At 39.0% G+C, this 15,781-nt stretch overlaps 1 protein-coding gene across 1 annotated transcript in view; it reads left to right on the top strand.

Moving 5' to 3' along the window:
* EIF3A (eukaryotic translation initiation factor 3, subunit A) overlaps positions 1–15,330 on the top strand; it is a 31,872-nt gene extending 16,542 nt beyond the window's left edge. The window contains 10 exon segments of the mRNA XM_009325904.1: positions 845–958; positions 1,245–1,367; positions 2,359–2,512; positions 3,554–3,685; positions 3,688–3,737; positions 5,519–5,607; positions 9,617–10,497; positions 11,830–12,004; positions 12,481–12,650; positions 14,035–15,330. Coding sequence (XP_009324179.1) covers positions 845–958; positions 1,245–1,367; positions 2,359–2,512; positions 3,554–3,685; positions 3,688–3,737; positions 5,519–5,607; positions 9,617–10,497; positions 11,830–12,004; positions 12,481–12,650; positions 14,035–14,276 — 2,130 coding nt within the window. The 3' untranslated portion in view covers positions 14,277–15,330.
* The last annotated feature ends 451 nt before the right edge of the window (positions 15,331–15,781 follow it).

A 15,781-nucleotide genomic window follows, 5' to 3' on the forward strand; every position in this document is an offset into this window, starting at 1 on the left:
GAAAGCAGGGGGGGAAAAAGTATCCCCCAGTCTTTAGCTTTACATATTAAATGCTGGGCTCCAAACTCAACCTTCTTAGTCAGCAATGAGAACTTGGTGGTTCTGCATCTTGAGCACTGTGTGCAGTTCTAGTCTATCTCAAAAAGGACGCGGTTGAACTGGAAGTTTCAGAGGAGGCCAAGAACAATTATCAATGTTGTGGATTGGCTTCTGTGTAAGAAATGCCTGTGTAAATTAGTACCCCTACATCTGAAAGACTTCTGGAGAGAGGATGTGGTAGCACTCTGTAAGAGCATACCTGTTGTAACAGCTGATGATGGGGAGCAGTTGTTCTTGCACTGACTGCAAGGGGTAGTGAACTAGGAAGCATCAGATGAAGCTAGTAGGAGCCATGTTCAGAACTGTTGGTAGGTAGAAGGTGGGTTTTCATGCTGTCAGCCATAGACGCACAGGAGTTCTTTCCAAAGTATAATGTTGTATATGAAAAGCTTCTTTGAGTTCAAAAGGACAAGAGGAAAAATCCACCAATGCCTACTAAATACAAAAAAACTTCAACACAGGAAATCCCAGGAGCTGAAAACTGATGATGCTGAGAGAGTATTGTATATATGCCTGCCTCTATTCTTGCATACTTGCCTAGGAGTCCGCTTAGTTGCCAGTGGTGGAGGTAGGTTCTTGGCTAGGTGGACCTTTGTGGTCCAACATGGTTGCTTTTATGTAACAATAATATATCAGATATATTGGAGAAGCCTTCAGATACTGGGGTTTTCTTTGGGGCATGCTGAAGTCTTCCAGATTTGGTCTTTGCATTATGACATGCTAAAGGTGTGTTATCTTTATTTAGATTGACTATTTTGAAAGAGCGAAGCGCTTAGAAGAAATTCCTTTAATAAAGACTGCATATGAGGAGCAAAGAGTGCATGATATGGAGCTGTGGGAACAACAGGAAGAAGAAAGGGTAAGAATTTTTTGTTCAGGTGATAAAATCCATTATCAATGAATGAAAAATAGTGGGTTTGCACTGTCTTTTTTTCCCAGCTCAGTTCAAGGGAAGAACAGAAAAAGTTGGTATGAAGAATAACGTGTTAACTTTGCAATTTCATTGTGCTAGTGGACAGCAGTTTCTTCTGGCTTGGATCTGAAAGAGGAAAAGATAATTTCTCTTTCTAGTGGCTGAGGGAGATTGAATACAAATGTATAGTAAGATTTTACTTTGTAATACTTTTTATATTATCTATTTTTAGATCACCACTTTGCAGTTGGAGCGCGAGAAAGCCCTTGAGCATAAGAACAGACTCTCAAGGATGTTGGAGGATAGAGATTTATTTGAAGCCAGGCTCAAAGCATCACGACGAACCGTTTACGAGGTACATGAGATATGGTATTGTAATAAAATACTCACCTAAAGTGGGGAACTAAACTCGTGATCCAGTGATTCTTCATGAAAACTAGAAACAATTAGTATCTAGAATGGCTCAGAATGATGGAATTGTTTATTTTCTCCTTTGACTAAAAAAAAACCAACCCCAGAAACCCCCAAAACCAAACTTGCACCCATTCTTAGGTATTATTGCTTACGATTTTTGACAACTTGTGGAACAGCTTACATGGAAAATAGTTATCTAAAAGATAATTAAATTATTTATTTCAATACAGCTTATTGGGTAGCATATGAGCAGCCAGCTGTATCTGTACAGATACAGATCTGTATCTTGGACTTACTGTGGCAATGGAATAATCCTGACAATAATATTGACGCTGAGAAATAGATAGAAATAAGTGTCTCTTGCTTTCTTGATCCTTTTGTTTGAATCTGGAAATTATTTTGATAGTCCAAGTATTTGGTACTTCAAGTTATGTTTTATGTTTGCAAACTTTAATAACAAATCACACCACGAGAGCAGGGAAAGAACTGTGCCTTTTTTCCTTGCTCTACATTTTTAAAGTTCTATGTTTGCTGAGGCTGTTTGTAGCTTTGATTACTTGGCTATGTTGCAGTAAGTACTGGTTAAAAAAAAAAAAAAAAAGGCAAAAGATGTATTTTTAACATGTTAAGTAACTGCATATGATTCTTTGCAACATTATAGATAATTCTAGGTAATGTATTTACTTTCTTGAAAAAGCAGGTGAGGGACTAAAATTGTGCATGCTGATTGTCTTTCTTCTAAGTAGGAGTATATTCCCTTATCCGAAACTTATTGCAGAAAAGGTTGAAATGGCAAACAAACAGTTGTTTTTCAGTGGAGCAAAGTTGGATATGTTGCAGTTGGTTTGTGTTTCTGTGCAGCTTTATTTAGCAATTTGTGTAACTGTCTAGTTACAATTCTGGTGGTTTCATGTGTATTCTTTGTATTTCAGGATAAACTCAAGCAGTTCCAGGAACGGTTAGCAGAAGAGAGGCGTAATCGTTTGGAGGAACGCAAGAAACAACGCAAAGAAGAGAGACGCATTACTTATTACAGAGAGAAGGAGGAAGAAGAGCAAAGATTACGAGAAGAACAGCTGCTTAAAGGTATAATTGAGAACATGATTATTTTACCTTTTGCATCCTTGACCCATTCTAGATGTGTACGCAGCTAAATTCTGGTTTCCCTGTTTCACTATATTGGAGGAAGTCTTTTCATGTTCAGTCAGCAGTGAAGGCTCTGTTCGTTGCTATTAGATACCGTACCTTTGCATTTTACCTAATGTACCTTCTGAATGCTTACACGTGCAGCATAGAGATGAAGGTAGAGCTTTATAGGAGGAAGGGAAAATGAAAGCACATGAGTGCTCCCTGCCCTCCCCATCTCCCAGACATGAACAGAGGAGGAGATGAAGTAAGGGAGGCTAGTGAAAAATTGAATCTTGGATTTTAGTCGTTTAGTTTGAGTTCTGGCCACTTGTTTGTGCACATTTTAAAGAGAATAGAAAGGAAACATTGGTGTCAGATCAAGAACTCAAGAACTGTAAGCGACTCACACACCTTTCTTTGTGAATTGCTTTGTCTGGTAGCCCGTTTCAAGGCTTTAGAAGAGAAGAGGTGATAGATATCCTGTAAGGTAAATTTCTTTCCTACTTGTCACTTGGTGGATGAAGATTTTATGTGTCAGAGTTCATAATCATGCAATATTTAAAAGTCAAACCAACAAAACCCAAGCAGTCCTGAATATCAAGTTTCTGACACTGCTAGCTCATTTTTTTTGTTTGACCTTTTCTAAGGAAGGGATCCTCTACCATGTTTGAGGTAGTTACTGATATTTTAGCTGGCACATTTGTGGTCTGTACATCGAATAAACGTACGGGGATTGGAACGTTTTCTTCGTTCCTCGCTAGCAGCTGTTGTTCAGGATGTCAGGTTAATGGATGTATCAAGGTTTCTTTTCCTATTGCTTTGGAGTTAGGATACTTCCAGAAAACAGATTCTATGGTTAAACACATCCTGTGAAATGCTTGCTTGCCTTTTTTTTAGGTAGTCAAAGGGGAGAGATTGTATTTTGTAACCCTTCTGTGGATACAGCAAAGTAACGGAATTTATTTTGGTAATACGTTCTATTTATTTTTCTGACTGCAGAGCGTGAGGAAAAGGAACGCATTGAGCGTGAGAAACGTGAGCAGGAACAACGTGAATACCAGGAACGTGTCAAAAAGCTAGAAGAACTGGAGAAGAAAAAACGTGAAAAAGAAATGGAGATAGAAGAAAGAGAGCGCGTCGAGAAGAAGAAAGGAGAGGTCTGGATGACCCATTTTCAAGAAAGGTAGGCAAATACTTGCAGGTTTGTTTTCTTTTTGACTGCTCCTTCTGTAGATTATTTGGAAGAAGATGGTAGCATTGTAAAACCATATGCTACAACTTAAAAAAAAAAAAATTTAGCCTAAGTGGCTAATTTAATAGTTAAGTGATTGTCACTTAGTTTCCACTCACTATCAGGATCTGGAGTCTGTAGTTTAGTAATAAAGCAAAACAAAGAAACTACTAAGATCTCCAAGCTGTTAACCTAAACAAATAAAGACGAAAATAAATACTGAATAAATTTTTCTTTAATGCAAAAGAGGAAAGCTATGTTGGAAGCAAGTACAGTGACTCATGCCAAAGTCGGGAATTAGAGTAGATACTGAAGGAAAATCCCAGGCTAAACATAAAAGCATATGCTTATATGCATACAGCATATAAGAAATATGCCATAACATAAAAACAAGAGGTGTGTGCAACTGTCCATTTACAAATATAAGTATTAGGGAAAATCATTATCCCAATCCAACAGGAAACAAAGTGAACGTTATTTGCAAATAAATGTTTAATGATTTAAAAAAAATTTAAATAAGTACCACAAACCTTCTATGCTCCCACTTTTTCAGAGCTTATCAATAAGAGAACTAGTTTTAAATTTCATCCACCATAGCCGTTGTCTTTGTTTAATGCATACTTCATTGAGTAACACTGTGAAGATAAGTGGTCAGAGCTTGTATAAATTGTTTTGATTATTTACCTGATAGACTATCATCACTGGTAGTTTTCATATAAGAGGTACTCCTAGCCATGGGCACTTGATTGTACAGAAAAGCCGGCTCAGGTTCTGAGAAAGATATCTGTACCACTTGAAAAATGCCATTTGTAGTTATGGGATCCTTTCTTTGCTCATCCTTGTTTGTTTGGGTCATTTCTACAATCACGTTGTCGAAAACATTAGAGTAGACACTCATGGAGTAGTGGATATGTGAGATGTTGTGCAACCTGTGTATTTCTCCATACTGAAGCGTAGACTTTGACAAATAAAAACACTTTTCAAAGAGCAGTTTAAAACCAGAGGTTGTGTGAGTGTGTGAAATCAGATATTTTATATGGTTTACCTAATACGCTTCTTGTGGTGGAGTTAAGGAATAAACAACTGTGTTAGAAATAGTTTAAGTGGTTTGTCTTTGTCCAGCAATGGGGAGAGACATTTTACCTTTATAAAAAAAAAAAAAATTGATTATTGCTCTGCCCTGCATCTAAGTAACCTGTGTGAATCACAAATACCTCACTTGTTCTGTGCATTGAGGTACCATGTTAGTGTTGTATAAACATGGAACAAAATGGTCTCTGCTACAGAGAGCTTTCAGTTTATTCAGTTACACTTTCTGATCTGATTAGAAAGCACAAAACCAAATCATTTTTTGAATTCGTTCCTACTGTCATTAAGCAGCAGGAAAGTGAAACTGTTAACATCTTTTTTGTGTTAACAGGTGGTAGCTGTGGCTCAATGTAGCTATTGTTCATACACTTGTTCATAAACTTTTTAGTGTATTTGCATGTATCCTACCCTATTAGTAAAGTATGTGTCACAAAGGGGACCATATGATTTTAAACTCTGCCAGAAACAATAGTCAGTTAAGACCATACTTAAGTTGTTCAAAGTCCCAATAGTTCAGTATTTTCTGCAATGTAACAAGTGAGTTTTTAATGACATATTATGCTCTGAAAGGAGTAAATTATATGTTGAAAATCTTCATTTTAAAGTATTCAGAGAGAATGTTCCTAATTTCTTTTGACATACAGGAGTCTCGTTGGGGTGATAGGGAGTCTGAAAGCTCCTGGAGAAGAGGTGGTGAGACAGAATCTGAATGGCGACGAGCACCAGTGGAAAGGTAATCATTGGGTTACTAAGCACCAGTTGTATTGGGCTCAAAATGTGTAGGCTCCCTTTTTATTGCTACTGCTAAAGCTGCACTGAGTAATATCTCATGCCTTTACATCTCTGAAAGTTACTATTAAAAAATTGCTTTGTAAGGATCTCAGAATGAGAGAGATTTTATCTTGGAACTGCATTCAGAGAACATTCCTGTTTTATTTAGCTTAGATATGTGAAAGCCAGCAGACACCTTCTGCATGTGATAAACAACTTGCTTACTTGGTTTCTTTTTTAGATTAAAAATGTCTGTCCTACTCAAACATTGGTGTCAGTTGTATAAGTACAGAATGGGGAAGGACGATAAAACAAATGCAGGGTTCCCGGATGATGAAACTGTTTGAGATTTTCCATTTAGAAAACTGACAGTAATATACAAGAATCGTGAAGTCAAAATTCAGTCTTAAACTATTCAAGTCCCAGAGTGAGTCACAGAGCAGAAAGTATGTGCCATAAACTAAATTGAAGTTCTGAAAGACTGTATTGAACTGAGAAGGAAGGATTTTTGAAGGAAGAATATTCTGAAGGTACTTTGCACTTTAAAAAAAAAAAACAAACAAAAACCCCTTGTTCACTTCTGTATATTTTAGGAGATTTGGATATGTTCACTAATAATGAAGACTGTTTATACAGTTGTAGAAAATAAGATCTTTTACTTTGTCCATCCCTCTGTTCTGCTACTGTACCTATAAGCTGTACCTAAAATACTTCTGATGGCGCACGTCTAGTTGTTCTTAAAAGCCTGTGCTGATGGAGATACCGCTGCCTGTTCCAATTGGCAGTATGTTTTATTGCTTGATTAGCCTTCCAGGTAGATAGATTTTTGTAAATGTCTAATCTTAATTTCCAGTGCAGCAATTTAAATCCATTACAGCTTACTCTGACTCCAGTGGAAGCAAACTAATTTACTCTTTCTCTCTCTAGTAATTTCTTCCAACATATTTGAAGAGTATGATGTTTCGATAAACAAAGTAGTCTTTCAGTCTTTCCTTAAAAGCTGTGTTGCCATTCTTGGTAGTGATCCACTTTCTCATGAATTGCATAATCAAAAATTATCCTGGGTGAAGCCTTTAACTATTAACATATTGCGGAAGTGTTTAATGCATCTATTTGTATGCTTCAATGACATATTTTTTTTCCGCAACAGAATGATACAGGTGACCCATATTCATTTTTTAATCATTATAGCATAGGGCTTTTCTGAATAAGTGTTTTCTTAGCCATTTCTCATTCAACTTTTGTAGAAATTGAGCCAAGTAACTGCTGAGGAGTTAAAATTAGGCTTTTTTTTATTATTATTATGTAGCATGTTTGGTAAAACTTTCCTTCTCTCTTTTACTAAAAGGAATATACTGAGGAATACTAAAAGGAAATACTGATAGCAGTCAAAATTAATATCTGTATGGAATTTTAAGTAAAGCAGTGTTTCTCAATTATTTTCTTTTTGCTGAACTCAGGAAATAACAAAGTAAAAGTGATGATGCTCAGACATAATTGCAGAAGAAAGGTGTAATTCTGCATTCTTTAGTAGCCCCTAGTCTACCTTCAGTTGGATTTTCACCCTAAAGGGAAAATGTGTTGGATGCAAAGACAGCAGTGCAAACCTAACTGTGAGTGAGTAAAGTAATTCCAGAATGTATTTCTGAGTCGAGTGATAAAGGCAGTAACACAGAGGACAGAGCATCGGATTTAATTTACAGCATGTATCTAGCTGTAAGTACAGCTATGGGATTTATGCATTAAAAAGTCCTTATGGATGCTAGTACAAGGAGAGAAGCTATAAAATCTGTCTTGCAGACAATTTCTCCTGGAAATGGCACAGTCCTGGCATACATGCCATATTGGTACACAGGTCCTTACAGTCACGGAGCAACCAATTGTACTATGCAGCAATCCCCAGAGCGCTGGATTCCAGGTGACCAGCATGTTCCAGTGTTCTCAGTCTTTTCCATACCATGCTTCCAGTTCCAAGAAAAAACAGATTACAGAAAGGCAGAAGAGTCCAGCAAGGGCGCTCTGTCTCTTGGACAGCTAGTGGCTTTTTTATGAGTTATGACTAGACGGTGAGTATTTGCTTTGTTCCTTCACTGTACAAGAAAGGTAGTTATCATAAGAAACGAAAGAGGAAAATAAAACTAATGAGGTAATAAAAATTTATAAGCAAGAGAAAAAAGTCAATCCTGATATAAAAAATATTACAAATACTGTGATTGCAGGAAAAAGAGGTTAATATAAAAGTGCTATGTAGGAGTTAAATTGAAAGCCCGTTGGTTTAGTAGAAAAAGTCATTTTATGGCGGTACCTCTTGTTCTTTCTCTAGATCACAGACAATCTGTAAAACGCTGTCAGGAACTCGATACTTGCTCATTGAAACAATGAAATGGCAACTAATATAGACCTGGTATTTACTAAAAGTGGTGGGGCAGTGCTGCAGGCTGTCATACTTAGCACAGCTCATTAGAGTTATTACTGCCACAGATTGCTATCCCAAAGGATCAACAAATGCTTATGTGCTTATGGTCAAGAAATACTAAAAAGCCAAAATGTATAGAAAAGGGGAGTTGACCTCTATTTTATGTCTGTGCTTGTTTGTGCCTGAGTTAAGACAAGCAAAAAAAAGTTATAAACCTGTAACAGTGGTAGACACTATAGTGTGAACTTTGCCAGCAAATTTCTGCTTTATTTGGTAAAGCTGTCTGCATGCTTTCAGCTGTCATAGATCTGGGGGGGGGAGGGGGTTTAGAGGTTATTGAAAAATGGGTTATATAATAGAAACTGGATTGCATTACTACCAGTGACTGCCATTCAATAGTAGTCTTAATATGCATGCATCCCTCTGCTATTATTAATTTATCAGATGCTGTTTGACTCTTAATTTCAGTAAACTTTTAAAGTGGGAGTTAGGATTTCGAAGAGGGAAAGAAGGACAAAAGCTGAAATATGAACATTAAAGTTGTCAAATGAGAAAAAAAATGTAAAAACAGAGGCATAATTTCACCTGCAAGTAATAGTTTAAAAATTAGAGTAGTAATAGTTAAAAAATAGATTTAAAAATCCTAAACCCCTGAAACGGTGCCTAAGTATGAATGAATTAAATACTTGTCCATTTGATGAAATTTATAACCATTTCTCTACATGTCTTTTACACCAAAATAATAAGATTTTGCAAAGGAGATTACCCAATTTGAGTCTAAATGGAAGTTAACAATCTCCGTGTCTTGTTTTTATCTCACAGCTCAATGGTAATTGCATTCTCCCATCTCAAAGATGAACTGATGACTAAATAGCCCAGCGAAAATTCTTCCCAATTCTTTACCTCCCACATACATCCTAGTAAGGAGAGTCGGTGCAAGCAGTGATAGCCTGCCAGGGCCTGGCGCACACCGCTTGCCATCAGGGAGTAGCAGTGGATTGTCATGAGTTTATTGCATTGTCCTGCTGTATCGAGTTGTGGATGCTTGTCAGTGAAAGTATTGCCAATCTGTTGGGCTGGAACTGTGTGAAAGCATATGAAAACAGGGATTGGACTGTAGGGTTGGCATATGCGTGAAGAAGGGAGATACTTGATGGCTGTGATTTTTTTTTTTTTAATACTGGTTCTTTGAGACTGAGCTCGACTTTGTCAGATGAGGCTTGGTATAGAAGCCAAACCTCTTCTCTGTTGTGTTGCAGCAGATTACCAACAAGGGACTGTAGTTATCCCCTTCAAAGTGTAGTTTTGAAGGAGATGAGAAACTGTTCAGTCTTTACTGAAGCTGTAGGGATGGTGACCTACCACTTTCCCGTAGCAATGAAGGCAATTAGAACATGTGCATTTGAAAACTGCAAGCTCTGAAATGTGTTTGCAGCCACACATCAAATGGATGCATTCAGAAACGGCCTTGAGGGGTTTGATACTGTCGATCTAATATGTAAAGCTTTCCTGGATGTCAGCTTCTACTTTTTGCTTATTCCCTATGGTTTTGTAGAGATTGGCGTCGAGGAGAAGCAAGGGATGATGAAAGACCTTTCCGACGAGGGGATGATCTGCCACGACGAGGGGATGATCTGCCCCGACGTAGTGCTGCAGAAGAAAAGGAACGTCCTTCTATGGAATCAACGGAGGACAGGCCACCTAGGCGTGAAGGGGATGAGGACAGGCCACCTAGGCGTGAAGGGGATGAGGACAGGCCACCCAGGCGTGGATTAGATGACGACAGGCCGCCCAGGCGTGGTTTGGATGATGATAGAGGGAGCTGGCGGGCTGCAGATGACGACAGGGGTCCCAGGCGTGGAATGGATGACGACAGGGGTCCCAGGCGTGGAATGGATGACGACAGGGGTCCCAGGCGTGGAATGGATGACGACAGGGGTCCCAGGCGTGGAATGGATGACGAGACAGGGCCCAGGCGTGGAATGGATGACGACAGGGGTCCCAGGCGTGGAATGGATGACGACAGGCCACCCAGACGTGCTTTGGATGACGACAGGCCACCCAGGCGCAGCTTGGACGATGACAGAGGCAGTTGGCGTGCAGCAGATGATGACAGAGGACCCAGGCGTGGGCTGGACGACGACAGGCCACCCAGACGGGCTTTGGATGATGACAGGCCACCCAGGCGTGGGCTGGATGATGACCGGGGCAGCTGGCGTGCAGCAGATGATGACAGGGGTCCCAGGCGCGGGATGGATGATGACAGGGGTCCCAGGCGCGGGATGGATGACGACAGGATGTCAAGGCGTGATGATGACAGGGGACCATGGCGTAGCGCAGATGATGACAGGCTCTCCAGACGAGATGATGACAGGGGTCCATGGCGTAGCGGTGATGATTCAAGGCCGGGTCCTTGGAGACCATTTGGTAAACCAGGTAAAATATAATAATATAATAATCTAACCTCCAAAGCATGTGTTAACCTAGTACATAATGGATGTAATGTACTTGGTGCCAGAGATGGGAGAATCAACTCTGAAAACATCTGGATTAATTTGGCTAATGTGGACACTCCTTTATTTAGTATAATTAAACTTTTTGATTTAGTTGAATTAAAAAAAAAAAAAGGCAGCAGTGTCTGTTGCTCGCCTGGAAGATATCTAAAGGTCACACAGTAATTTACCTATGTGCAAAACCTGAATGCTCATGATGGGAGAGAAAAATTCTCACTAGATTAGCACACCTTGGTCTCTTTCTCTGCCTCCTCTATATGTCTGAAATTAACCTCCTGCTGAGGAGGATTTTGATACATCATTCAAGTGGGTCTGGTTTTGATAAGCTGCTTTTGTGTACAAAGATACTCCTGTTTTTACCATTCCTTTTTTGCTTTTGTGTCTACCTTGAAAATCCTGCTTTGAGCAGGAGTTTGGACTAGGTGACCTTCTGAGGTGCCTTACAATCTGAATTATCCTATTCTTGTATAGTTTATTTCTAGTCTTAAGTCTTGTTGATGGTGACTGACTACTACAACTGTTTCTGATTCTTTTCAGAACTGCTGATGACGTTTAAATGTTAGATATGATTTTGATTTCCTGGTTCTTTTTATTCAGATTTATCTATCCACAGGCGCCACATCAACTTTTAAGGATGCTAATTCTGTAATCTAAACCCGTAGAAAAGTTACCATCAATCTCGATGCTCACACTCCAATAGCTTTTTCCTTTTTCCTATTTAAAGAAAAAGCAGGCTGCATAATAAAGAACTCCCATTCATAAATAACTGAACAATATTGCAGCATGCACCGTGTAAGTAGATGGTAAACGATAGTCATATTTTAAAGTAGTGCTTTAAAAAGCAGTAAGTTATTAAAAACTTTGCTTGCCTAAAATCTCTTCACTTGTCGATTTTCACAAAGGAATCTGCTGTCTAAGCTACTCCCTTTACTTCTTCCTGCACTTGTTTTGCACAAGACCCTTGAGGAGTTTGTGGTTTCTGACTGAAAACTGCAGGGTGTCATCAGCTCTGCTAAACTGTTACAGGCAGTCCTGATAGATGAGGTATATATTACTGTCTTAATATTAAGCAGTTTCTACAGTGTTTTGTCTATGGCTCCCACTCAGTGTGCGCACTTTTTACAAGCATCTTGAGTTGGATCCTCAGGGATCAAAACTTGAAGAACCAGTTTCTGTGAGGGAAGTGAAAGATTCTTGTCTACAGAGAGATCAGAGGTCAGTCACAAATTCCTTTGACTGTGTTTCTTACTTACAGGGGGATGGAGAGAACGAGAAAAGGCTCGCGAGGATAGCTGGGGGCCTCCCCGAGACTCCAGACCTACAGGAGACCGTGAATGGGATAGAGACAAAGATCGTGATGAAAATGAGAAAGACCGTGAATTTGACAGAGAGAGAGATTTTGATAGAGATGATCGTTTCAGGCGTCCCAGGTTTGACTTCTCTGTTTAAATACTTCTGGAATGTGTCTGTTAAAAAAAAAAAAAAAAGTGCCCTGCTGATAAAGAAATAATGTGACATTGCCAAGTGAAAGGAACAGTGGTTGGTTTGTATGAAATTAAGCACTTTAAGGCAGTAAATGGATAGCAGCTTTTTGGGGGCTTTTTGGTTTGTTATTTTTAAGAAGACGTTAACTGTTTACAGAAGCAATCCCAAAATGCTTTATTGCTTTTAAATATATTTTAAAATATATAAAACAGTTTTATAAAATATAAAAACCAAACTGTTATCAAGAGAATTTCATGTTAGGCTCCAGAAAAACAGAAGACATTTTGGAAGTGTGTCAGTATATTAAATAGACACCCGCTGGGCCTGAAAAATATCTGTGTTGTGATTTATTATTGCTTCTTTCCATAGCAAAGGTAAAATCTTAGCATTTAGTCTTATTTTACGTTTTGAATGCCAAAAGGGATGACGCTGGTTGGAGAAGAGGACCAGCTGAGGAAACTTCTAGCTGGAGAGATTCAAGTCGTCGTGAAGAATGGGACAGAGGTGGTCGTGACATGAGAGATCGACGTGCTGATGACAGAGACCCACCCCTCAGAAGAGGACCACCACTCAGATCTGACCGTGAAGAACGTATGTTTATTTTAGTGTTCCTAAAGGCTTACATTCATTATAGGGCCTTCATGGTTCTCTTGACAGTGCTAGGATGTGGTAAAATGGGAATAAGTTATATTTTCAGCCACTTAACCTCCCTTTGCACAAGCAAAATAATAGAAAGAAGCTTTAGCGTAGTTGAGAATTTTTCCTCGAATCTTAACTTTTTTTAGTTGTACTCTTTGCCATCATAGTAGCATTTCACATCTGCAGTAGAAGGATAACATTTTAAGTATGCAGTTTTCATAGTAGGATTATGTTCAGGGTGAATGAAATTCTTGTCCTTAAATTATCAAGATAGATGTCCCAGAAAGTAATTTCTGGCTCATTTCTTAAAACCATTAAAATGTGAGGGAAATATTTCCAAACAAGGCCTTGTAGGTTTCACACTATTAATGGTATTGACTTCGATGAATAACCTATTTTAATTACATACATTATCCTGTTTTAATTCTATACATTTATTAATCCTTTGCTGTGTTCTGAAAATACAGTAACAGCAAATACATTTCGCCCGAGATACCACGTCTTCCAATTCTGGTGTTCCCACATTCAGACTCTCTCCACGTTCAGTCTCTGCCCCGAGTGTGGGTGCTCCCTGAACACGGGAGGGTGCTGTCAGGCAGGTGGTCTCAGGGAGCAGACTGGAACAGAAGACGTCATACGGGACTTCAGCTGGCAGAAAGGCTGAGGGGTCTCACTGTGGAGAGTTACTGGTTTTAGTGTATCAGGAAGTTTTGGTATTTGACTGTCTGGTTTGGTATTTGACACAGCTTTGTTCACACATAGCTGGGGTAGAATGGAATGTTCGTTTCGCTGGAAATGAACAATTTTTCATACAGTAAAGGATGGTGAATGCCGTTACCAGTGGAGTTGTGTAAGCCAGTGCCGTTTATACCTCTGACTTCAGTAGGCTGAAGAGTAATTTGCTGTCTTTTGAGACAATGAACGCCTAAACGTTTTCCACAAGTGTTTTTAAGTTAGGATTTTTCTGTTTTCAGGCTTCAGTCATTTCTAAGGAGACGCTTTTGTGCTTTTAATTCTGGTAATAATATAAGCATGTATTTCTACACCATAAAACCATGTACATCAAGAGAACGTTCTTATTGCAGTTATTATCTTTTAAAGACGACACTTGGGTTGCTCACAACAATCCTGAATCTGAAAAGTGGCTTGAGTAGTTCCTGTCTATTACTTCACTATAAAATTAAACTGTGCATTTGGCTATCATCATCGTATTACCTCTTGGCAAGATTGAGAATCAGTAAATCAGACTGTCGGTGCCGGGCATATTTGTTTAAACTCTTGCAGGCTGCTGGTGGAGCGTGACAAAGGTTGTTTTATTGTCTTTCTGTATTTGTAGCAAGCTCATGGCGCCGTGCTGATGATAGGAGAGAAGAACGTGGAGAAGAACGTGAAACAGTTCGGCGCTCAGCTCCCGCTCCTGCTGCTCCTCCAGCTTCTGCTCCCCCACCAGCATCAAAAGATCGAGAAAGAGATGGGGAGAAGGAGAAAGGTTCCTGGAAAACAGAAAAGGAGCGTGAGCCCCTTCGCCGTACTAAAAATGAGACAGATGAAGAAGGGTGGACCACTGTACGACGTTAAGTGAAAATCACAGAGTTTAACCAATGTTTTAGCTTTGATTTGATCAAATCCACGGATTATACTTGTGCTTATAAACATTCTGAATTGGAATTCTTTAACAAGTGTTTTGAGGTAACATGAAAGCATGAGCTTGAATTACTTACTCATATAGATTGATCATGCACAAAACTCACAGCAGAAGGTTGGAAATTGAATGCCAGTTTTTGAAATTTCAAATGATGCTTATTTCATGGGTCATTTGTTGCTAAAATAAAAAGAAGTGAGCCCAACAGCTGTCTTGAGTAATGCTTCTATCTCGCACCAAAACAGGCTGACCTTTTCATTTTTAGTCTTTCTTAATTTGGAATGGGGTATTATCGTTACAGAACATGCATTTGAAAACACCTCTGTTCACACAGTGGAATTATTGAAAATAATTATTGAAAATCAATTTCCATAATTAGCCAAAAAAAACCAGAAAAAATATAAAAGCCCTCTATTTACATAGGCATCTTTGAGGGCAGGCGGTTTCTGAGACGTATTTTATCGCTATCTAAATTCAGTAAGTTGTTTAAATTGGAATTAAATACAATAAACGTTATGAGCATTAGCTACACTGGGATATTTTCTGTAGATTTACTTGAATACATAACACCTGTGAGGCCATTTTGCAGTCATTGTTCCAGTAACGTATGCTGCTGGAGTGTACAACCACAAAACTTCAAGCTTTTACAATTTAAGTGTTTTGGTAAGCATATGGCTATGTATTTTCTGTTGCCAATAGCACAACTGCTTTTTCCATTACTGGATAATTCATGCCTTTCAAAGATTTATAAATATTGTCATATTTAAAATGTGTGCTTTTGGAGAAATTGTTGAATTTTCCCCCAATTCTTTGTCTTCAGGGTCAATTCTTGCCCTTTCCAAAAAAAGTGATTTGTAGTAATGGCTGTGTTGACTTCAATTTTGGGGTGCGGTAACAACGATTAACTATCTGGTCATACTGAAGCCAACACAGAACTTGCTGCTGTGTGTTTCTTCAATGATAAATAAACAATTTAAGGAATTAGCTGCTACAGCGTCTTGACTTTTTAGTAACTTCCTGCAGTGTACGTTAATGCAGAACAGCTGTTGAGCAACTCTTTTCTGTATGCATATCTGTTTCTGTACCAGCTGAAGGAGAATGTGAGAACACCTGGGATGGTTTCTTCCTGAGAAACCTGGTTTAATTTTAATGTGCGTAAGCAAAAGTTGTAATACTCCTCTTGGCCTTTTCCCGTCCTCTTCTGAGCTTTCCAGGTCCTACTCACTTCTCAGGAAAAACTTGCTCTCGTAGGCATCTTCTGAGGGCCAGACCTTTGTGCCTTTAGAGCCTGTCACTTCATTGCTTGTTGAGTCACAGAATTCCTTCAGAACATTCATGTTTTCTAAACAAACAAAATGTTTATTTGTGCCTCATACAGTCCTATAAAGGATGGAACTAGAGCATGGCAGCTGCCCAGTAACAGAGCGCACCTCCTGGATTC

The sequence above is a fragment of the Pygoscelis adeliae genome, unplaced genomic scaffold, assembly GCF_000699105.1.
Source record: "Pygoscelis adeliae isolate BGI_AS28 unplaced genomic scaffold, ASM69910v1 Scaffold4, whole genome shotgun sequence".
Taxonomy (NCBI): Eukaryota; Metazoa; Chordata; class Aves; order Sphenisciformes; family Spheniscidae; genus Pygoscelis; species Pygoscelis adeliae.